General features: G+C 39.9%; 2 protein-coding genes and 1 long non-coding RNA gene across 3 annotated transcripts in view; all 3 read left to right on the top strand.

Moving 5' to 3' along the window:
- The first annotated feature begins 2,047 nt into the window (after positions 1–2,047).
- On the top strand, positions 2,048–4,452 carry LOC144536537 (uncharacterized). The gene is made up of 4 exons (XR_013503754.1): positions 2,048–2,156; positions 2,939–3,130; positions 3,234–3,430; positions 3,945–4,452. It is a non-coding gene; the product is annotated as an uncharacterized LOC144536537 (long non-coding RNA).
- A 5,829-nt stretch (positions 4,453–10,281) lies between these two features.
- lrrc4bb (leucine rich repeat containing 4Bb) lies at positions 10,282–18,794 on the top strand. The gene is made up of 3 exons (XM_078279244.1): positions 10,282–10,642; positions 14,677–15,281; positions 15,397–18,794. The coding sequence occupies exons 2-3, from the start codon at positions 15,039–15,041 to the stop codon at positions 17,389–17,391; spliced, it is 2,238 nt and encodes a 745-aa protein (XP_078135370.1). The 5' UTR covers positions 10,282–10,642; positions 14,677–15,038; the 3' UTR covers positions 17,392–18,794.
- A 2,044-nt stretch (positions 18,795–20,838) lies between these two features.
- Positions 20,839–24,883, top strand: part of LOC144536707 (testicular acid phosphatase homolog) — a 17,407-nt gene continuing 13,362 nt past the window's right edge. Inside the window, exons 1-2 of the mRNA XM_078279967.1 lie at positions 20,839–20,849; positions 22,888–23,022. Coding sequence (XP_078136093.1) covers positions 20,839–20,849; positions 22,888–23,022 — 146 coding nt within the window. The remainder of the gene's footprint in view (positions 20,850–22,887; positions 23,023–24,883) is intronic.

Below are 24,883 nucleotides of genomic sequence, written 5' to 3'. Positions count from 1 at the left end.
ATGACTTGACAGCAAAACTACTCTCGATCCTCAAATGCTGCTGGTGACAACAACAAACAACGACAAGACAAGTGTGCCCAGATGCACCCATCTTTCCTGTTATGTAATATGTTTTGTTGTTGTCTGTCTTGAGCTTGCAGATAAGAAGAAAAAAGTTGTCAGCCCTCTTCCAGTTTCTTGAAGGCCCCTATTTTGGAAACCAGAGCATGGCCGGGTTGACCTGCTTGGGGGACCCTGGGGCAAAACTTAGCTGATGAGCCCCTATTAACCCCCTGTAACCTCTATCTGTGTTTCCTGCTCTACCCAGTTAGTAATCCAGCCCTGACCCAGAGCCTGCATTCTCTTGCAGCCTCAAACCAGTAATCTTTGTCTTTTTTTGGTATCACTCCCTTCCAAACAGAGGAAGTGTTTGGAGTGTTAGCGTGAGCAGAGGGTGCAAGGCAAGCCATCGCTCTTAGTTTTCTCATGACTGATACAAATGTAGACAAGCCCGAGGACGAAACAGAAGAGGATAAAAACTCCACGGATTGCAGAGACGCATGGGGAGGAGTTGAGGTGCCACAGCCGTGCTCCCGCGGGTGTCTGCGCCCAATCTCAGAGGCTTCTGATTAAAGAATGATTTATAGGGGCTGGTCGGAGAGGCCCGCTCAGCAATCCGTCTAGTGAATGAGATTTTTCCTCAGGAAGAGGGCGGGTAAATCAAACCTTGGGGCAAGAAGCCTGCAAAGCTTGGCGATGGGGCTCAGTGATTAAATGTTATAATCACCTCTACTGAGTGTCCGGCTTGTTTTTCTTTTATTGGGGATGCTGCCTGATACCTTAAATCAGTTTAACCTTAGTTTAATTTACAGAACATATGTCTTGTTTTAGGTTATTACAGAATAGAGTGTCATACTGTTTAAACACTGTGACAGAAGAACAATGTGGGACAATTTATTTCAATGCTATCGTATACAGATCATATAAGGAAACACGGCCCCTGTAGAAGACACTTAAAAATAAGGCAATTGTTAAACTGTGAAAAGAACAAAGATTGTAGCCTTTATTTTGAGAGCAATAATACATTTTGGAAAACAGAGGATTGTTTTTAAGCACAAGTTTACAACCAGGAAGTCTTGCACCTGAGCCTGATATGACATGATGTAAGTTTATGGAAAAACAAACAGATCAAAAACAAACCGCGTGTCTGTGAAAGCTGAGTGTCCTTTTCTTAAATTGCTGCTCATCTTTTGGAGATCACTGAATAAAGGCCATAGTCACTGACCACTCCATCAGCAGCTTTGCTCATTTGTCAGAGGTAAGTGAAGCCTGAGGAGGAAACGTCAGCTCGTCCAGACAGTGCAGATACAGATGATCCAGACAACTTTACATTACAGATGGGTGAAGAATGACGCCCACGGATACAGTTAACACCCCCTATAGAAACAGTGCACACACTGCACTGTTTTGTTTGGTGATTGCAGTGATGTTTGTGTGTCAGTGTTATAATATGAATATAACTTGAAAGAGACTACTCGAACAAAAGATTTATTCCTGACCTCAGGCAGTCAAGTAGTCCAGATGCTGGCAGTATGAATAGTTATGATGCTGATGCTGGAAATATAAACCAGTACATTTAGTAGCCTATCTGAAGTTGCTCCGTTGACAGTGAAAAGAAGACATAGATCCTGTAACAATCAGAGGTAAAGAGCTGCTATAAGTAGAACATATTTGTGATGATAGTCAGTTAAGAAACCTCCAAAATGTCAGCTTTTCTCAGCTTTAAATATGTATTTTGCATCTTCAGATTCCCTCCTTTTTCAGTATAGCTAATAAAATGAGGCAGATGTCAGCACACATTATGTTTGAATTAAGACAACTCTAAAAATCTGATATGCCATAAATCTTTAATTTCTGAATTGACATATTGCTTTGAAAAGCTACTTTAGTTTCAATTGCTTTTATACTTCATCTGTTAAATATACAGTGTAGGGCTACATCCCGATAACGTCACAACATTGACACCTGCTGGTCAGATCAGGACATTGTACCCACGGTGCAGTTTGATCTGAAGTAAAAGTGAAAGCTTTCAAGGCCTAAACAGCGGATTTCCTATTCATTTCAGAGGCTGGTGCGTCACGGAACAACAACAATTCGATTATAAATCGGCCCAAACTGTAAGTATACTCTAAATAGTTAATGCTTGTAAATCATTGAAGGTATGCTAAATGCTACAGAGCCACAACCGACGTCTTGGACGAATGGTTTTAAACAATAGCTTATGTCAAAAAAAGGTTGAAAACATTTCCCCCACCCTGTAGACCTACTGGTTTTGTTGCATCTACTTATGTCATTGCCTTTTATAAAACCCTTTAAAACCGTTTAGGCCACTATGGGTTATTATTGGAAAAGTTAATGATGATTGTGGCCAATAAAAGTTAACCCTTGTGTGGTAACATTGGCTTTACCTCCTCATTGTTTGGGGTCTCACAGGCGCCACTGCTGTAGGCAGGCCTGTGTGTAAAAAAAACAATCATAACTGCAAAATCAATAAATTTCTCCTTTAAATATTTAAAGTATTGAAGTACTAACCCAAAGGTGACAACATTTTGACCACAAATATTTTGTTTATATTATATTTTATATGGACTATGTATGAACAAATACATATTCCTTATAAGTTTGCCAAAATGTCATTCACAGACTTAGAGATGTACAGTACATTATCCTGCATAGTACTGTACATACAGCATATTTTGGTCTTTTCTGTTGCAGATGTCAGAAACATGGCATCAGTTCAAAATTGTGTTTGTAAGATATTCTTTTAAAAAAGATTAAAATAACAAAGGTATTAGGCTGATAAAAGTATGTTTAGTGTGTATTTTGAGGTCTCCAAAACAGAACATTAGGGTTAAGTAAAACTTAAATTTGACTCTGTTGCTTTTCTTTTCTTTTTCAGGAAAAATGAGGAAAATTTACTCATATGAAGCTGGAAACACCCTGGGGTGTCATAAGGAATTCCTTCGAAAACTCATCATGAAAGGTGCAAAGGTAGTGGACTCACCTGAGAAGAGTAATGCGATTATTATCTTCTGCCCCATTGTCAGTCGTTATGAGACTGACATTAATTCAGCGTTATCCAGCCTCCCAGGTAAACATGCAGAAACCCAAATGCACATGAAATTATTATACTATGTATTGTCTTTCAGCTGCAAACTATGATCTCATGTTTTTTGTTTGTACCAAATCATTAGGACCTGAAATAGGACATGATAGGACAGTGATTCTGGTGGCGATGCATCACACTTTTGATGAAGACTACATTTTACCAAACCACAGGGAGCAGGGCAACCATAAAGACGTACTCCTTGTGGACTGTCTGTTTTTTGAGCCAAAGGGACTTTTGACTTGCCGTTGCAACAAAAAGGCAGTCAAGATGGTGCGTAAAAAGGTAATCACTCAACAAATTAACATCCTTTTTATATGGTGTAGTATTATATTGGTATATGGTAAGTAACACAATCCATTTTTGTTTTATGCAAGGTGGACATTTGTGTACATTTCACGTGTCACAGTTGTGTTAATTCAATATAACAGGCATTGCCAAGAAACAAAGTAATTCTGCTGATGTTTGTATACCTACAACAGTTAAACCTATTTACAGATTCATGTTGCATTTCAGTTAAGGTTTTTGGACAATCTCACATATAGCCTATTTTTCTATACATTAAACCCAACAATATCATTTTAACCATGCTGGAGCGATGAAGCACTATGACAACACCATATTTTTGAATATTTGAAAAGCATTTTTTCATCAGAAATATTATATATATATAATTTTTAGCTTGAGAATTACAGTATATACCCAAAATACCCACCCCCTATATTTATTTCCTATCTGCTGTATAATAGATTATTAATTAGTTCTTTTTCTTCCTTCTTTTTTTCTTTCTCTTTTGCAGCTGAGACTCAAAAGGTTTTCCCCATCTGGATTGTTGAAGGTGAAAATGCAGTGAAGAAGTGCAAGAAAGTAAGAGACAAAAATAAATCGGAATTGAGAAAAGACCCCAACTAAATCAAATGAATTAAGAAGTAGGGAGATCAAAAATTCAAAACAGAAAAAAAGATCTGAAAATAGTCAAGAGGGATTCCTCAGATGGCCTCTGTTGGACTGAAGATGACAACTCAAGAGACTCACATAAGCCTTACCTTAACTGCTACTTATTTGTACTCAGTTTGAGTAATGTTTTTGATTAATGTGATTGCTAATTAATTATCTTTTTTAAATTTTCATGATTTGCTTCTCTGTTGTTACAGTATATGCCTATGCAGTGTGCTTGTGGGACATTAATTCTGCGTCTTTGGATGTTTCACTGTTAAGTTGTGATTTAATATGTAAGCTTTTTAGAAGGTAGGATGAGTAAATGTAGGCTTGTAAATTCCAAAATAAAACAATCTCATGCAAACACACTTATTCTGGTCTTTGTGAGCTGGGCTCACTTTTCAGCAGTACCTTCTCACTGAAGTTCTCATTTGGACATTCTGTGGTCCCCTACATTTGCACAAAGGCCCACAGGAAACCAGGTGGAACTGGAACAGAGGTGGAGCAGCCCCTGCAGTTACATTGATCCTGTTATCATTCATCTGACTCTTCCACTGCTGATCACTGTGAAACATTACATGCTTGGAGCTGTGTGTAGGTTATTAGCACCAATGCCAATGGCCTGCACATGTGATACACAGAAAATATGAAATGCGTTCAAAAGAAAAGTGTTAACAAGAGTAAAAGTCTATAGCAACAGTAGCGTTAGCAGCTCTATCAGGCTGGACTTAGGCACAGTGATGCTTTGAGTTAAATGCTAACGTCAACATGCTAACATGTCCACAGTGACAATGTTAACATTGCCACAAACTACTACGACTACTATTTCTAGCCACTGTTCATCACACGCCCAACCGGCACCGTCAGACACCGCCTACCAAGAGCCTGGGTCTGGCCGAGGTTTCTTCCTAAAAGGGAGTTTTCCTTGCCACTGTCACACTAAATGCTTGCTCTTGGGGGAATTACTAGAATTGTTGGGTCTTTGTAAAGTAAAGAGTGTGGTATAGACCTACTCTATCTGTAAAGCGTCCTGAGATAACTCTTGTTATGATTTGATACTATAAATAAAGATTGAATTAAATTGAATTGAACATGCTGATGTTTAGTAAGTATGATGTTGTAGCCTGTAAGTGTAACCTGTTAGCATGCTAATATTAGCCCACACAAAGTACAGCTGATGCTGATAGGAATGTCATTGATTTCACTGGTAAGTAGGCTTATGGACACATTTAAATTCAACTCGATAATGACGGTAATTTGGATTTTGGGAGATCACCAAAGTCAATCCATCCCATTGTTGAGATATTTCAGTGTGGACCAAAGTTGCCGACCGACACACCTCTTACACACCTCTTGCACACGATCCCAACAAAGTGCTCAAGTGAAAAGGTGACAAGACAAATATTTCAGTTGTCTGACTATAATGAGTGTCTACCAAAGTCTCAAGAAGCACACTTCAGAAATCAGTGGGAAGCCATATTTATCTCAGGTCTTACCAGTTAGGCTGAGTCACTTCGCCAGTTAGAACTTTTTGATATTATATATGACATTATTGTTTATCTGAAAAACTACAAAAAAATGACCTGCTTAAATACATAATACATCAAGTCAACTGCATGTTGTACATTCCAGCAGTTATGCTAGTTTAGCTATTTGTAACACTAGATTCTCTGGGCAATGCACGTGTTGTGGTGGTCTGCCTTTGGTTTTTGCAGCCAACAGTGACTTTGCTGCCTCCACTTTCCTCTGCTCCTCCATTTGATCGAGGTTACTTTCATGATGAAATTGTATGCTTGAATAAGAATGCTTTGCTGAAGTGTGCAAATTCTGCCGAAGCGTCAGCTTGGCACAATGTTGGACGCTGATCCCCCTGGGATATCTTGTAAATCGTATGATGGTCTGATTCTTTGTGTTGCTGACTTTGTTGATTCATATGAGCCTGGAATAGTAATCTTTTAATACAATATGTAATGCTCTTCTTTCATGTATTGACCCTCATTTTTGTCCAAACCTTTCTTGGCCATTTTTCTTCTGTGCATATTCAACATCTTATAACATGACTGCATTTACCTGCATGCATGATATTATGATGCATTGTGCACCTGGTTTTTGCTTGCTGTAACATGAAGTTTCTGACTGTTTGGAGTACCAGTCATTTATCTTTGAGTTCTCTGCTGTAAATTCACTGTAATCCCAGTAGAGCCGTTCTCCCTGCAGAACTTTGATAATGAGGCTTTTTAGTTTTCTTCTTTTTTACTTCTTCAGGGTGTCGGATTGAGGTTAGGCTATAGACTTTTCCGTTTCTGTAGTTGATAAACACAAGATTGACCACACTTTAATAGTGTCATCAATCTCTCTGTGTTTTTGATAGCTCCTGCTCAATGCATCTGCAAAACAACAGAGCTCGGTTTCTATGTGGGAGCAGCTTTTGAATATCAGTTAATACTTTAGAGGCAAACGCTGGGGCTGTCGTGTTGTAGTACTCTTGATAAAAGGACACTTAACTTTACATGCGTCCATGTGTCATGTTATTTCTTGATAAGATCAGCATCAACAAGTCTCCCATTTCTATAAGCAATGGTTCCACATGTTAGGAAATATGCTTATTCACTTTCTTGCTGATGTAACATGAAATAATCGTGGCATAAACAGCTGAGAGAGAATTTATTTCTGATTGCACTTCACTCCTTTGCTCACAAGATGGCAGTTGAAGATGACATTTTCTCTGCATTCAAACACAGGCTGGCTTGGAAGGCCTATGTGAACAACAGCCTCTGGATACTCCATTACAGACAAACATGTCCACAAACTTGGTTCTGAAAGTACAAATGGACAGAAAATAAAACAATATAAACATTCCACATTAGTGAAAATGTTGTAATACAAAGTACAAACTGTATGTTTATGGACTTTACACTATTAGAAAATGGCTTTCATGGGAAAAAACATTTAAAACTGAAAATTCTATTATTGTAGCTCTTGATATTATGATTTCACAGCTCCATTTAAAATCAATTTTCGAAATAATAGTTCAAGAACAAACAAAAGTCTTTTTTTTAAACTAGAAATCCATGTCAGTATATTTTTTTATGGCAGAAATGTATTGACTTTTTGGTCTTTTTATTGACTTTAAATAGAGCGACATTTCCTGTTTGCATCACTGCACATACTGCAGACCACATCTACATATGAACCTGGACACACGCCAACACACACACACACACACACACACACACACACACACACACACACACACACACACACACACACACACACACACACATACAAACTTGCCCTCACACTTATATGCACAAACATACTGTGTACAAACCAAAAGTGAGTTCTCACAGACAGGAAATGATGTCAGCTTGTGTCTCCAAGGAGATGGAGGCAGTTGCTAAGATACTGTGACACTAGGATTTTTCTCTCTATTTTCTCTCCCTCTCTGTCTCTCTCACACACACACACACACACACACACACACACACACACACACACACACACACACACACACACACACACACACACACACACACACACACACACACACACACACACACACACACACAGGGATACAGGGATGTCACCATGAATAACTCAAAACTCTCCCTTGCATCTCTCTTATTCTCTTGCACAGATGGCAATGAGCACCAATACAACTTTTTCTGTTACATTTCTATAAATAACCATCAAAAATATCACTTTGTTCACAATCCCAATTGGACGCTTGGGGCTATTAAACAGATCACTAATGCTCTTCACCCAAATCTAACATCAGTGCTACTGCTACAAAAATAATCCACATTCTTAATCTTTGCTTTGATCTGTGTGCAATAACTCAGTCACCCACTACTAGAGTGGTGAGGCCTGTAGCTAGTATCCCGAAACGATGGAAGTGATGGATGTGTATCAGCACCCCTCTAAAGCTTCTTCACAGTGTGAGCTGCACCTCTCTGGTGCTATCAGCATGCCACATATGTCTTGGCACTAGCATGTTGCTGCCAAATCCTCATCGCCCTCCCCTTCCTCTTCCCCCTGGCTCCTAACACAGCATTAAGAGTTTATGGGGTTTGGGTTGTATTGGAAATGCCATGCACTTGTCCTCTGGATAGTGGGATTAGCTCTATCTGCTGTATTTCTACTCCAACAGCCTTCCTGTACTGATGACACAAGCAATACAGCGATGAGTGTTTGTTCATTTACTGAGCACAAATGCATGTCCCTCTCCCTCCCTGCCCTCCCTCAATTTCTCTCTCTCTCTCTCTCTCTCACACTCTCACACACACACACACACACACACACACACACACACACACACACACACACACACACACACACACACACACACACACATACGCTCAAGGGTGCCTATGCACACACAGTCATACCATACATGCATAAGGGGAATATCAGATTCAGTGTGCAATGACACAGTGAGGACATACTGTAGAGTGGAAAGACAGGGGGGGGAGGAAGGAGAGCAGAGTGGGTTTGGCATGGGTGGCGTGGAATCATTTTAAATGGCGTGGGGGGTTGGAAAGGCAAAAAGATGTACAGAGAGAGGAGACGGAAAGAGTGGCAGAAAAGCACTGAAAGATAGCCAGGGTTGGGCAAGAGACTGGATGTGGGCTAAGATTTCAGCATGAGTGATAGGGAATGAGGGAAGAGGGGGAAAAAAGGGGAAAGGAGGAATATCCTCTGCACCACTGTGTGACTGGAAATTTAATAGCGGGAGCGAGATAGAGGGAGAAAGAGAGGGAAGGAGAGAGAGATAGATGGGGTGGGAGAGAGAGAGTGAGGCAGAGGAGGGGGAGGGGAGAGGAAAAGAGAGGCAAAAGGCACAGAGACCTCATTGCTGTGCAGCTTTCAGCTAAAGCTAGTGGTCGTGAACAATGCTCACTACGGCATTCACGGGGAAGGGAGGGAGGAAGGAGGCGATAGGGAGAGGGTGAGGAAGATAGAGAGAGTATATATCTTGGGGGTCTTTCTGAAGCATAACTGGCCTTCTCTGTCCTTTGACCTTTAGTGTGAGCTGAGACAGAGCAAAGATGTAATGGGATTTATTTATACCTACAAACTACTCTTGGTAGTCTGGTAGTGGAATACAATGCTACAATGGATGCTTCTCTTCTGCACACATTCTGAACTGAAATAAATGCATGTGAAGGGGATAACGATGATATAGGAGCTAAAGCATGTGGACATATACATGACAAAGATCGATATGGGAAGGCCATTTAGAGAGGAAGACTGACTAAAGCTTTCTTTATTGGCTAATAACTTGCTGGCATTCTTTTCCATTCACTAATTAAAATATGCAGCAGCCCTCTAGTAGCCTACTAAACTCTGCAACCTGCTCACGCAATACATCAACATATGCACATTTTCGGGCTTTAGAAGTATCTGAAGGTTTGGGTTTTATAATGTGCAAACCCCACAGGGCTGTCTGGATACCGACAGTAATGGGTAGTGGTGGCTTCCTTATGTACAGCTTTAAATCCACCACTGAGAACTGCTTTAGGGAGAAAAATAAATAAATACTCATATGCAAAGATTGCAGAATACAGACCTCATTAGTTTGCTAGATGTAATCTTAGCTGGCTATTACTAAAATGCATGTGCTAGCACTGCACACTCATTATGAATATGAACATTAGAAGGCCTACAAACCTCTTGAAGACCCACCGGAGCAGAAATGTTTCTTGCTGTAGATGTTTTGGCCTGTTGTTTCAACAGTAAACCGGCAACAGACACATGTTGATTAACACCGAAAAATGACCAAAAATACATTAAAAGTCACAGTATAAGGACAAACAAACTGACTCAATGTATCCTGCTGATCATTCCATGCTGCTGAGTCATATTTATAAATATGTGACATGACTATATTCATTACAGGCATATAGAGCTCATGTTGCACTGGGGATCTGAAACAAAACCTGCAGACTAAAGCAATAGTGAACCTTGCAACATTCAGAGCACAATTTTATGCGAGTTTAAAGCGTTTAAAACCTTTAAATAATCTAAAGAATGCAGGTGCATCCATAAGTCGTTGGTCCTTCACCTATTCTGCTAATGCTGTCTTAGTGGGATTCAGACTGAAACATACGGAATGTGCGTAAAGATCCACTTATGCTGGACGCAAAATGCTCTGCCCACAGGGCGCCGTCGCGTTTGCTGCCTGCGTTCCTCTCCAAGGATGATACGGCGCATGGATGCACTCGTCCCAGACCTCGTTCCCTAAATGTGACAATACTAACATCCTTTTCTCCAACGACCCTTTATCTGATCTCGTATTTGTTCTCTCTTCCCTCTCCTTGTGTGTGTGTGTGGATTGTGTTCATCTTTAACCTGCCATCACTGTAGCCCCCCGCGTTGCGTTGGCGCTGCGGAATAGCCAGCAAGAACAAGAGCCAGCTCACAGCCTTGGAAACCAGCGAATCAATTTAGGGAAGAGAAAAGCAGAGAAAGATAGCGAGGCTGGAAAACTGGCGATCGGGAGAAGGGACGAGGGGAGAGGAAACATCGACCTTACGCCGCAGCCGCCGAAACATTAAGGTACGTGTATATTATTGTACAGGTAGAATGGACTGAAATGGCCGGCGTAATTATTGCATATGTTACCTAATCTGTACGGATGCTGAAATTAGTCACGAGACGACAAAGATTGAATTAGAAATGTGCAAAGGTTGCACAGATTAATAATCATAGTAAATAATTAATATCAGCAAAAGATACAGTCGATGTCAGTGGAATAAAGCTGTGGTAGTCCTTCCAAATGTATTGAAATAACATGGATCCTTATGTAAGCCTGTGTTTCACATGTCCACACATTATTTTCCACAACAAATATGTTTACTGAGCCTATGGATTGTTTTTGGGTGCAGTCATGTTGTCATTACCCTGAAAAGAGAATGGATGCAAGCCATTTTGTAATGCAGCATGTGCAGAATTAGGCCTATTCAGAATTTCAATTGCGTTTCCGAGAAGGTGCGCCGTAGTGAGCGCAGCTGCATAGATGAATAAGGCCATTCTATTGAAATGTAGGAGAAATTATGCTAGAGGCTATATGATGAGGAGACATTGCAGATTAGAGGTTGCGACTGCAGGAGAAATGGTTAGATTGTGGCTTTTTTCTTCTTTTTTTCACGAGTTGATATCAGAGAAATGGGGAAAATAGAACTGTCATCAGTTAAAAGTTGAGCAAAAATTTGGCCTGAAGCAATTTCACTATCTTTTAAAGCGCTGGTTGTTACTATATTGGTGAAATGCGTCTCATCCTACCCTGATTCCCACGTCCTGAATCAGTCTAGTGTTGTCATAGTGACAGAAGATGATGTTGGCCCTGCTGCACCTGTGTCGCTTTGTGTTCATCCTCGACCATCTGTAAATACATAAGGTCTAATTGGGCCTTGTGTAGGCATACAGGAAGCATCCCACAGCCCAGAGCGTCGGTGTTTATTGAAAACACCACGATTTTTGCCTCTTCATAAACCTTAATGACTCTGTTGTGGAGAGCAGGGCATTGATACAATCAGGCGCTTACGATGATGTGATTGGTTTGTAGCAATTGGTCAGCAGCTTGCAGCTAATTTGTCTTTTCACGACTGAGCGCTTTCTCAGGCTTGATCGAATAATCAATATCTACATGGTTGCAATCTGCGCTTGACATGGAAAAACGGCCAAGATCAAGAAAGAGAAATACCTTTAAGTGAAATTGGTTGGAAAAGAAATACAATGTAGTCGACGTCTCAACCATGGCATAGACCTAAAGGAAACATATTTTGCACAAGTATGAGGATGAAGGCTGCTGGCGAAGGAATTGGCCCTCAGATGAGTCAAGGTGTAATAATCTAAAAATAAAGACCATCATCGAGTGTGCTGTGGTTCTTGTGGAGAACTTAAAGATGGAAGGTCAAGGCAACAGGCGTCCTGCTGGCACATTCAAGGTCTCTCTCTCCATATAATTTTACCCTGTGTGGTGTTTTACATAGATTGTTTTGACCGTCTCTCCATAAAGCAACATGATGCGAAGAAAAAAGCTCAATTCCTTTAATGTCCTTTTTGTAGGCCTACTTCTTCAATGCTATTTTGAGAAAAAATACATCAAACTGTTGACAGCTGGCAAAGGTTTTTGTCTGGTGGGAAATACATCTTTCCTGTATTGATGCAATAAAGGAAACACAAGACCAATTTTTTTAGACCAATATCCAAATGTGTTTTTGCTGAATACAGCCGCTCATCTCCTATATTTACATATGTGGAAAACAAACTTCCCTCTCCAGTATGCCTATATTTGTACATCTAGAATGGTGGAAGTAGCAAGAGAAATTAGAAACTGGCATTCTTGATATCACATTCATCTGCTAATAGTTTCAAGACAGCCCTATCCAAAAGAAAAAAGAGAAATCACCACTATAACAGTGTATATAATGAATAACACTGTATATAATGAAGTTCCAGTGTGTGAAAAACAAATTCTGCTTTGAAAGCACAATGATCAATTCATTGACCAGCTAAATATCAACAGTTATGTTTTGATGCTTCCACAAATCGTTTTCTGTCGAGCTAAACATTCTAACTATCAAACCGCCATCCTGGATCACATATAATTATGATGTCTGGGAGATACATTTTATTTTCAACTCAGTCACATTATTGAAATGCATAATAACCTACTGGATGGGGATGAGAAGCAGACTCTTCAAGGAAACGTTCTGTAAAGAACAGCATAATGAGGAGTTCTGCAAAGGGACTGCATACAGTAACATTTAGGTTTCAGCACGTGTATTCATTTTCTCATTGGAGATGGGCAATGTGTTATTTCTCTGTGGCAGTTACAGTTAGGATGGTTGTAGATATGGATGTGTGTGTGTGTGTGTGTGTGTGTGTGGTTTGTGGTGGAGAAAGAGAGCGAGAGAGAGAGAGATAGAGAGAGAGTCTGGGATGTGCAGAGCATTTAAAAAGTCTATTTTTAGCATACACTCCCTTATGAGCTTTCTTAATAGCTGCTTTAAGAGTTCTCAGAGCTATGTTTTTAATAAAGACTGATGTTGACCTAATCCTCAGACCTTGTAGATATTAAGATTCATGACAAATCTGTTCCCTCTGTTGTGATATTAAAGGCGAAGGTTCAACTGTGCTTTCTTAGGTCTCCCTGCACTTCTGTGAATGTATATTTCCATATGTATTTAGTTTGTATTTCTCTAGATAGAGGTATCTAGTAAGTGAATGACTGTTGATTTTATATGTGACGTAACACTAAATGCTGTGATGGGAATAAACCTTAAGCTTTAAGTCAAATATAATTTGATTTAGTGCACTAAGGTGCTGCTGATCAGATCTGAACAGAAAATGTTCATCAGGCTCTGCTAAACACGGTAATGTGGAATAGGCCACTGGACAGTAAAAACACAAGATGGTGAGTGAGCAGGTTGCCACAGCAACCGTGTTTCTAGGAGCGCATGCATCGTCGCTGCATAGGAGAGGAGATGCTAAAGACTGCCATGGAGCTTTTAAAAAACAAGTGTTTATTAGAGAGTAAACATAGGCAATTTGGAAAATATCCAAGATCCAAGAATACCCAAGAGTTATTTGATTTAAAATCTCAAAAATGGTAACACAGTAGTCAAATAAGTGACAGGTTACAGAGATCTTTCTATTTGTTTTCAACAGACAGCACAGGCTTGTGACTGGGAGAGTCATTGTGTAGAACATAACGTGCTTGAGAAAACAATGAACACTTTCTTTCTGGTCTAATCGTTTAAAGGGAAACAGCCCAACCTTTTCTAAATTTAGTGAGTCTTCTGATGCTTGCAGCCATTTCTGTGTGACGCCCTCTTAAGCAAAGACACACAAATACACAATTGTGTATAACAAAAGCCCTAAAAGTATTTTGCACCATATTTTTGTCTTTGTTCACAATGTAGTTGTTATTTTAGTGTTTGGTTCATCAACTTTAGTGGCTGGGGATCTTGTCTGATTGTGCGTGGCTTATTGTACACAGCATGTGCATTGCAGTAACATTTCAGAAGTCAATCATCATTCCTTCATATCTTAATTGCTAAATTACTGCTGCTGCCTCATGATGGATTGCACGAATGTCTGCATTAACCTTAGGTCTAGATGAATCTCGGCAGCAGTTGTAATTGTATTCAATAACTTGGCATACTTTTAAATATGAGATTCTACTTCTGTCAGTATGTATTAAGAGTAGAAGCGTACCAGGATCATAAAGTGGACGATGAGACCGTTATCGTGATGGGTCTGCTGCAGCACTTGTGACCCAGCTTAAGTTTTAGAATTTTGTGGCCATTTCAGACCATGACCAAGATGTTAAGTTCAATGTATGAAGAAAATGGCAGCTGACTAACAAGTTAGACTGTAGGCCACAATTTAAGAGCCACCTCTCAGAAAAAAAAGCCTCATGAGCTTGTCATACACTCTGGCGAAAGGGCATTGTAATATTTTGAGATTTAAATTCAGTTCTGGTAATACATACATGTATGTGCTATGTTAATATCTTAAAGCTACATCACTCTTCACTTACTTGACCTCCTTCCTCTCTCTCCTTTTCTCTCTTCCCTCTACAGTGAGAAGCTTCAGCCTCCACAGAGACAACACTTTCAAGAGCAAACCCTCCCCCAAATTTGATTTCTATTTTAATAATTGTCATGGGAAACAAAAAATAAAGAGTTTCCCCTTAAATGACATGTTAAAAGAACAAGTTGTTTGACAGTCAAAGAAGCATGAACAAAGTAAAATAAGAATCTATTTATGATAAATAGAGTCTTTAATATAACCTTAACCTTTTCCCTCTCCGTTTTCAAAGTGACTGCTTGAAGGAGAAAAAAAGAGAATACAGTATGAACATCAAGATAAGCACTTAAATTCCCCTGTTTGGAGGTAACTTATCAACATCATAGCAATAGGGGTGGGTCATGACTCAGTTGCCATGCGTGTTGTCATGGTGACCAACCCCTGTACCCCTTCCCTCCTCCTCTGGTTGGTCCAGCTTTTGTTGTGGTTTCACAACCATGGACCACAGCTGACAGAGGCAGCACCCGCCTGCCCCAACCCCTGTACCTGCTCCAATCAGGCGAGCCGTGTCATCTGTACAAGGAAGAGTTTAGATCAAGTCCCAGACAGTATTTCAGAGAACACAAGATACCTCAATCTACAAGAGAACACAATTCAGGTAAATATGGCTTCATCTTCAAACAGACCATATATTCAGACTGAAATAATATATGTTGACAGCAGTAATTCTGATGTTGCTACAACATGCCTCCATGTTTTTGTTTCCACACCAGGTGATCAAGTCTGACACATTTAAGCACCTGCGGCATTTGGAAATCCTCCAGCTCTCCAAGAACCACATCCGACAAATTGAGGTGGGAGCTTTCAATGGCCTTCCCAACCTCAACACGCTGGAGCTTTTTGACAACCGTCTCACAGTGGTACCGTCACAAGCCTTTGAGTACCTCAGCAAGCTAAGGGAACTATGGCTACGAAACAACCCCATCGAGACACTGCCCGCATTTGCCTTTCACCGTGTTCCCTCTTTACGCCGTCTCGATCTAGGGGAACTCAGAAAGCTGGATTTCATCTCAGAGGCTGCCTTCGAAGGTCTGGTCAACTTGCGCTTCTTGAATCTTGGCATGTGCGGCTTGAAGGACATCCCTAACCTTACCCCACTAGTACGACTAGAGGAGTTGGAGCTGTCAGGGAACCAGCTGGGTATAGTCAGGCCTGGATCCTTCCAGGGCCTTGTGTCCCTTCGCAAGCTGTGGCTAATGCACTCCAGAGTGTCAGTCATTGAACGCAATGCTTTTGATGACCTCAAAAACTTGGAGGAGCTCAACCTCTCCCACAATTCCCTACATTCCCTACCCCATGACCTCTTCACCCCTTTGCACCAGCTGGAGAGGGTACATCTCAACCACAACCCCTGGGTGTGCAACTGTGATGTTCTGTGGCTCAGCTGGTGGCTGAAAGAAACAGTTCCCAGCAACACTACATGCTGTGCTCGATGCCATGCGCCTCCAGCTATAAAAGGCAAATACATTGGGGAACTAGACCAGAGCCACTTCACCTGCTTTGCCCCAGTGATTGTTGAGCCACCCACTGACCTTAATGTCACTGAGGGCATGGCTGCTGAGCTCAAATGTCGTACTGGAACCTCGATGACCTCTGTGAATTGGTTCACTCCAAATGGCACTCTAATGACCCACGGATCATACCGAGTTAGGATCTCAGTGCTTCATGACGGAACACTGAACTTCACAAACGTGACCGTGCAAGACACTGGGCAGTACACTTGCATGGTAACCAACTCCGCTGGAAACACCACTGCAACCGCTGTGCTCAATGTGTCTGCTTCGGACCCCAGCAACAGCTACAGCTATTTCACCACTGTCACTGTGGAAACAGTCGAGACAGTGAGAGGAGATGAGGAGAACTCAGCAAGACAGTATATTAACGAGACCTTCATAGATTTCCCTAATCCTACTGTTCAAAGAGGGGTGTTAGAGGGTCGACCTGGCATCACTGTTTCGCCTTCTCTCTCCTCTCTTTCCTCACTGTCCCCACGAGCCAACAGAGCTAGTGAAAATGCAGTGACTGTGTCCATAATGGATGTAACTAACATTCCAGGCTTGGATGATGTAATGAAAACAACTAAGATAATCATTGGTTGCTTCGTGGCCATTACCTTTATGGCAGCTGTAATGTTGGTGGTCTTCTATAAACTTCGGAAGCAGCACCAGCTACACAAGCACCACGGCCCTGCCAGAGCCATCGAGATTGTCAATGTGGAAGATGAGATCGGAGCTGGGGCCGGGAGTGGCATCTCAGGTGGTTCAACGATGAATTCTGGTGGTGGAGAAGGAACCCTAAGGATACATCATCCAGAAATGGTCAACCTTCCCAACATTGGCCGTACAGATACTCTCAACCATTACTACAAGACCCATCATTTCAACAACAATGTGATGGGTCTTAGTATTGGCTCTGACGGGATGGGACAAGGAGTGATCCTCAATAGCAAGAACCAGCAAGTCCAGGATATCCCCATCTCCTGTACCTCGGTCCCAATCTCTACATCTACTTTGCTCACCTCATCAGGCAATGGCACCAACATCAACCCCTGTTCTATGTCCCCACCACTGCCGATGTCTCTCCCCATGCCTACCATGGGCTTACATGGATCGATCAAGGGTTTCATGGGCCATAACCAGAATCCCCAAATGGAGCCTCTTCTCTTCAAGGGGAGCTCGAAGGAAAACGTCCAAGAGACTCAGATCTAAAAACAAAAGCGAGAGTATAGGGAGAGAGTGAGCAAGAGTCAGAGACAGAGAGGGGATTGATGTTGAGTTTATGCGTGGAATGATTAGACACTAGAGTGCATTGACATTACACCAGGAGAGAGGATAGACTGACACGGCAATACACAAACACATAGACTTATCCATGACAGTGTACTGAGCCAAGGATTACCACAATGGGCCACTTGTGTTTGTAGTAACGATCATGGCCATGGAGATCAAGGAATGGACATTGCTACAATGTAAATCTGTGCCAAAGCAAATGTTTTTTGCAGTTTCTACAAGCTGTGTTCTCGTAGGGAAAAACTAGCCCTTCAGAGTAATCAGTCCCCAAATCGTTGATGGCCAGCAGAGATGAAAGACATGCACAGCACTTACAACACAGAAGATCGGAGGTATTACAGAACAAAATCCAAAAGACATTTTTCTTCAACACAAAACACAAGCCAGACACTCTCTCAAGTGACTCAATAGACTCCCTCAAGGTGACAATTATGTAGGCATAAATAGATGGACAAAAAGGTACAGTGCAGTACAAACTACTGTGAAAAATCCACAAATTATATAAATATATTTTCATTTAAATATGTATCATTGCGGACTCCGATGCAGAGATATTTTGGGGTGGATGTATAAGCTGGTATAGTTTGTTTCTTTGTGAATAATCAGGGGCGGCTATAGTGAAGGTTGGTTATGATACATGTTTTAAGTTTGGCTACTTCTCAGAAACATAAGGGCTCAATTGCAACACTCATTGTGAATCTTTGAATTGGCTTTGTGACATAAAGTCCATTTAGGTTGTATAACAGTAAATGCAGATCACTGTTTGACAAACTTTTTTCTGTTGCTTCAGTAATAATCATAACAAACTTTTGTGTTCTGAGAGTGTATTATGTACTGATTGACAATTCTGATACTTAAATGCCAGCATCAAATAATGGTTAAAACAATGTTCCACAAACACAGAAAGGTAATCCATTGCAAAGACCTGTATAGGTAAAACAAAGTGTTGACAATGTGTTATTTGAATCAGAACAGTAGCCAGATATTTGCTTTTAGACAGGAATTTGATATGACCTCCTTGCTCATGGTTACCATAATTATGCCATAAAATGCTGTCATAAGGATGATTAGACATCTATCTGCAGCAGCATTCAAGAAGGGATTAAACATCCATGTTAGGATGGTTGGAATGAATGGAAATGTACAGTATATTAATAATAATAATGTCTGGTTGTATGACAATTGTAAGATCCACATTTTTACAGTGTAACTTTCATATGTTATATGCCATTTACGCTTATTGCGTTTCAACTATGTATTTCTTTATTTTTGTTAGTTTGATATAATGTGTACAGTTGTCTAGCCATGTATCATTACGTGTGAAATAAATCAATCATATATTGGATCGTGGCCGGTCAATATGGCAACCACATAAGGAAAGAGGGAGACTTTACGCAGTGCTAAACCTGGATTGAATGTATGGTTTGTGGTTTAACCATTAGTCATCCTGGTAATGATAGGTGCCATCTGCTCTATTAACATGTTCAGACAGGCTTTTACGCACTCTCCTATAGATGTTCTACAGACTACTGGTTTTGCAAAATTAGTGTTTTCAACAGAATTAGATGATGACTTATTCTTAATGAAGGCCCTTTGTCTATAAGTAGCCTTCAGTATGCTTCTCCAATGGTGATTATTTCATTCAATTTTGGAAATGGGACGAATATTTGAGGAAATAAGTATATTGAATAGGAAATTATCTTTTTTGTATTTATCAAGCAGGAAACTAAAATGTTTGTTGCAATTGAGCACAAACTGGACCAGTTATTCCAGATAAATGTACCTGAGATAGTACTATCAACAAAATCATAACAGATTTCGACTGTAATGCAGCTCTGTATGCGTTTTCTCCGGGTTTTTTTCTGTTGCACCCCTCCCTCAGACCTGCATATACAGAAGCTGTTTTATGTCAGTGATGATGGTTTTTCTTATCAGAAACAAGCCCACAAAAGGAACACTGAGGAACAGTAATAATAGTGGTGATAATATCAGTGACGAAATCAGACAAAACCCACCCAGATTGCATTGTCACCGAGGTTAATCCATGAAAGGAACTTCTTCTGCATAAATGCACCCCACGTTCATCCTGTTAAATGCCAAACATCTAGGCCATCTTTTAAAAAAAGAAATATGTCTGGTTTTAACTACAATACCACATGTAAACTGATTGATCAAATAACTAAATTACAGCCATGTATTTCAGCCATGTATTTCATCAACTTGGTGTCTTTGGTCATGGATCTCATTCAAAAGCATAGTAAATGTAAATGTGTTGCGACCCCGCAGACAGATCTAGTGGGCAGGGTTCAACTGTAGCCCCACAGAGACACAAATAGAATATAAATGAAGGCTAAAGACACAACATATGGGCCCTTCCCTTGATGTGCTACATTTGGTGGCTCTGCCGTCAAATTTCAAAGAGCATACTAGATACCTCCTTGTGTGCTGTGTGCGAGGGTGCATTCCTGCATGTTAACCATGGAACAAATCTTTTTACCTGAACGCTACTGTGGCAGTGTTTTATTATGATGGTGATTCACCTAATCAGCACTTAAATGTTCCTTTCATACCTCTGGACATCCGTAACACTCAACGCAATTATCATCATTATTATTAACATTTGAACGAAATGCAGAAGGGCTTTGTTACATCTTACTATAGTGGCTGCCATTGTACATAACTTGATGCGATATAAAAGGAGGCTCATTCTAGAGCTATAACGTATTACCCCTTTTAATGTAGATCACAAGCTTGAGACTGTAATCTGAATATGTGCATATTGGTCAACTGTAACTCACTGTATTATACATATGGTGGTGAATTGATGCCGTTTGGCTACAGGTGGAGTACTGGCATATGTGTATCCTCTGCACTATCCGTTGCTCACAATGGATGCTTCAGCCCAGATGACATTTCTTGGTTTGTCAGAAGCTCCTTAATGAAAATGATTATCATATCTGAGACAGCAAATTGCAAGACAAGAAAATGGAATGACCTTTTGGTCATTTAAAGGTAAGCTGTTCTGTTTGATAAAACAATGTAAAAAATAATAATATCCTGGGACCGTTTTTGAAAAGCTTTTTAAAAAGACAGAGAGAGAGAACAGTGTAAAGCTCTAGAAAAAAAATTAGATTTCTTTAATACAAAATAATGATTAAAATGTCTTTTTGTGTTTTTTTATTTTTCATTTTCCAGTTGTTGGTTGTATCTCAGTATGTTATCTTATCAATTTGGGTCTTTAGGTATTGTCATTTAATGTCATTTTTTCCCCACGCATTCATCCAGGTAGTGTGGCAGAAGAGTGTATTTCTTCAATTATAGCGAAATCAACATGCGCTGTACTTGCACTTCAATGACTGTCATACAATGACTGAGAGGTACATTATTTCACTGTTTGCTACTTCTGTGACTTCAATTTTACATCCACTGTAAGAAATTATTCTGCTACAGTATTTGAAACATATGTCACTTTCATTCTTTGTTGTGATTCCAACCTACAGAGCACCACAACTAACTAAATGACAAATTAGTTAACAAGTTTAACATGATGATGTTTATAATAAGTTATTGCGTGAAATTTCATAAAACAAAATGAAAAAAGTCCTAACAATTACTGTGTTTACACTGTTTTTTTAAAAACTTTATTTATTTTGTATTTTCACACTTATTTATTGAATCAGGCAACAGGAAACACACTTTCAACGTAAGGTTTGAGTTAGACACAATGCCCCCTTCTTCTTCTGCTATGCAATTAAATCACAATAGCTGGTACTTGTTATTTAAAGGTCCATGCTAATGTTATGGTATTACAGCAAATGTAGCTAGACAGAATTTTTAAAAAGTGCCAGCAGCTAACAAACTGCCAAACAGTCAAACAATTTGCAGATGTTGTGAATACATAAAACAGATTTCTTGAATATAATCATAAATAAATGAACAAACACAAACTTCTAAAATTGTAGGTGGGCTCATCATTTTCTAGGAATAAAAACATCTGATCTTGATGATTAAAATCCTAACAAAAAATTAGTTGACTAATTAATTAAGAGGGGGGGGGCTCTAGAAATACAGTCATTAAAAGCGTTACTATTACATCCTGTAATCACTGCAGCATGGCATCCGCCTTAATAAATCAAGTGGTCCATCATGTTACATTAGCGTAATTGTACATAAACCCGCACTGCCATTTTTTATTATTAGCACATGTTGTGAATTTGCAAATCTGACAAATAGGTTGAAGGAAACTAATCAGATCCCTTCAGTGAATAGTTAGACATTTCCTACACAAGGCAAGTGTAAAAAGAACTCATTTTTATGCTGGCCAAGAATGTGCAGGGCTTAATTAACACATCATTATCACTAGTTCTTATCTTGAAACGGTCGACAAAATCAAGCTTTTGTATTCTAGCTTGTATTCTGTTCTTCAGTTCATCTGCATGTTCCAGATTTGATATTTTTAAACTTATTTTGGACCCCGAGGTGAAACTATGGACTATCACAGATGTCCACTGTGCAATGCAAGTCTAACCCAAGTTATGAAACAGCTACCTCAAGGGATTCATATAACAACAAATGCATCAGCCATGAATGAATGTTTAGATCAAATGTTTGGGCCTTACAGCAGAGATATTGTATTTAAAATGTCTTAGGGGGCACTATGTTAACTTATTTTCTTGAATGTAATTGTACTTGGCTTGTACTCTGGTCCCCAGAGAGCTCAGTCCCTATGAGACTGGAAATACATTTAAAGGCATGAAAAAGCAATAGAAAAGACAGCTACAGCATATTACAGTTACATTTTAGTATTTTCTGAAGACAAAGCAAAGGATTGATACAAAACTAAATGTTCTGTAACACCTTGAGGTGACTCATTTTCAAGCTGATTATTAATATCTGTGTTTTGCAGCTTTTTTCTGTTTCTCAGCTTGTGGTAATAGTGAGCAAACATACAATGAATGCAATGTTTGAAAGGGGTAATATGAAGTGGGGGATGTGCAGTGAGCAAGACAAAAAACTACATTAATATGCACTAAAGATGAAAGAGAAAAACGCAAATGCAGATACATTTAGAGCATTCTGTGTTCTTGGCATGGATGTAATGTGGTAATTTTGAATTAGGAAAAGGTGGAATTTAAAAATGGCAATTTCAGCCCTTGCAGCATAAAGCAACCATATCCACAGGAGGTGCATTTATCACAACCCCCCCCTTGTAATTCCAACTATTTAGTGTATTAAAAAGAAAAGAGGAAAGCCTGATTTCTGTTGGTAAAATGTAACAGTGCATCACGTCTCCATTTGCACACCTATGGTGCAGTCATTTTCTAGAAATCCACTGTGCCTGCACTATCCTCTCCTTTTCCCAATGCTGTATTTTCCCTTGAAATTCAATAACCTCCCAGCTGTGTGTTTCTCCAGGGATTCCCCAGCTCCCCTGGCCCACAGACAGACTGCAGAGTCTGTAGGGAACCTGACACAACATAAACTCCACTGCGAAGCAGAGGTGTCAGAGACTGTGGGCTGCATCTCCGCTGATCGAGGAACCATAAAAATGTGACAGCCTTTTATTTCTTCACACTTTGAAGCTTTAAAGGCTGCAGCAATAAACAGCAACACATGCATTTAACACGAGGGTAGTGTGTTCGATATGGCCGTGTGGGCTGCAGTCATTGCAAAAAACTAAGTATAGATTCTGTGGCCTATTTAGGCATTGTTTATATGAGGATGGACTACACAGAACCGTTAGCAGGCATGGCTCGGACTGAGAATCCAAAGTATTATGGAAAGTATGAGGAAAAGATGACAGTGACCCAGTTGGACCTACTTTGTGTCCATGGATAAAAGGAAACCAGAAGCCTTTTGATTTAAAGTCTGCTCTTTGTTTAAATATTGTGACAGTTATTACATGCAACTGTGTTGGTGAATTATGACCTAAATACTGCTCTTCTCAGAGGGCTTTTTCACACTGTACTGAACATACTTTGCGTTTGTTTCAGTCTATATTTAGATCCCCTCTGTTCCCCAAATATCATTAAGAGCCATGCAGCAGATCATTTGGACTAGGGAATATTGTTTCCTTCCTCACCCAAAGATCTCAATTAATAATCCAAAGAGAGAGAGAGAGAGAGAGAGAGAGAGAGAGAGAGAGAGAGAGAGAGAGAGAGAGAGAGAGGATACACAAACGGGAGGCTACATGTATCTAGTGTACTTCGCAAGCACTAAGGAGCACTTGTAACCACAGACAGTTCTTCACCTCTTCTGGGGATAAAACACTTAACCTGTCAAGACATGTGACTCAGAAAAAGAAGCTTTGTTTGTTTCTGTCACTAAATGCTGCTGAAGTGGGTGTGGAATAGAGCTGATGTTGTATATGTGTGTATGGGCTTAGATGCCCAAGTATTGTAAAAGCTAATAGTTTTTTTTATTATGTATTTTTATGTACATGTTCATATGACATTAGGAACTACATTTTTGCCCTTAAAGGTCCTTCAACGTGTTAAAAATGCTGCAATTTAGGCAAAATAAGTATTTGCTTTGCTTTAATGAAAAAATATAGAGAAAATATCTTTCTTTAGGCTGAAATACTGTTAAAAAACAGCTACTTTATAATGTGTTCTAATCATATCATATATTGCCAGAAATGACAAAAAACAAAGCCAATTATGCGCCTTAAAATCTCACCAATAATGCTTGTTTCACTGTACGCCTATGGTAGAAGATGAGATTTTAAGTAATTACTTTCCTATGAACATTTTGTTTCCAGCATATATCATGAACAGACACTTCCCGTGTAATTACTGGAGGTACTGTATGTAGCAAATTGTTCCCCAGTGCATGCACTCCCACACACAAACACACTTTTCAGGCACTGTGCTGATGTTATTAGATTATTACACTTACTTGAGTATTGATTTACCACAACTGCAGATAGGGGTAATGTTTTTGCCTGCTTAATGTTGTGTGTGTGTGGTAATGGTGTTTTTCTTTTTATGGCACTTTGAATTATATAGTGATTTTTACTTACCCTGTTGATGCTTTAGTAATATTCTCTAGTCAGCTCTGGCACTAATTGTTAAATGAATTGTCATTTTGGGAAATAGAGTAAAGTTGCATTCTTGCTGAGAGTTGGATGAGAAGACGAATACCACACATGTCAGTACATTGAATATGAAGCCACAGCTAGCAGCTGGTTAGCTTAGCTTAGCATAAAGACTGGAAACTTCTAGCTTGGCTCCATCCAAAGGCAATGAAACTCACCTACCAGCACCTCAAATGAACATGTTTCTCTTTTGTTTAGTCTGTACAGAAAATGAAATGTAATGACACGTGTCCGTTGGTTCCAACCTATGAGTGATGACAACACTCCAGTAAGTTGCTGGTCCAGTCCAAGAAATAGTCTGACCCATAACCCCTC

The sequence above is a fragment of the Sander vitreus genome, chromosome 21 (genome assembly GCF_031162955.1).
Source record: "Sander vitreus isolate 19-12246 chromosome 21, sanVit1, whole genome shotgun sequence".
Lineage (NCBI taxonomy): Eukaryota > Metazoa > Chordata > Actinopteri > Perciformes > Percidae > Sander > Sander vitreus.
This window is presented reverse-complemented; position numbering and strand designations above follow the sequence as displayed.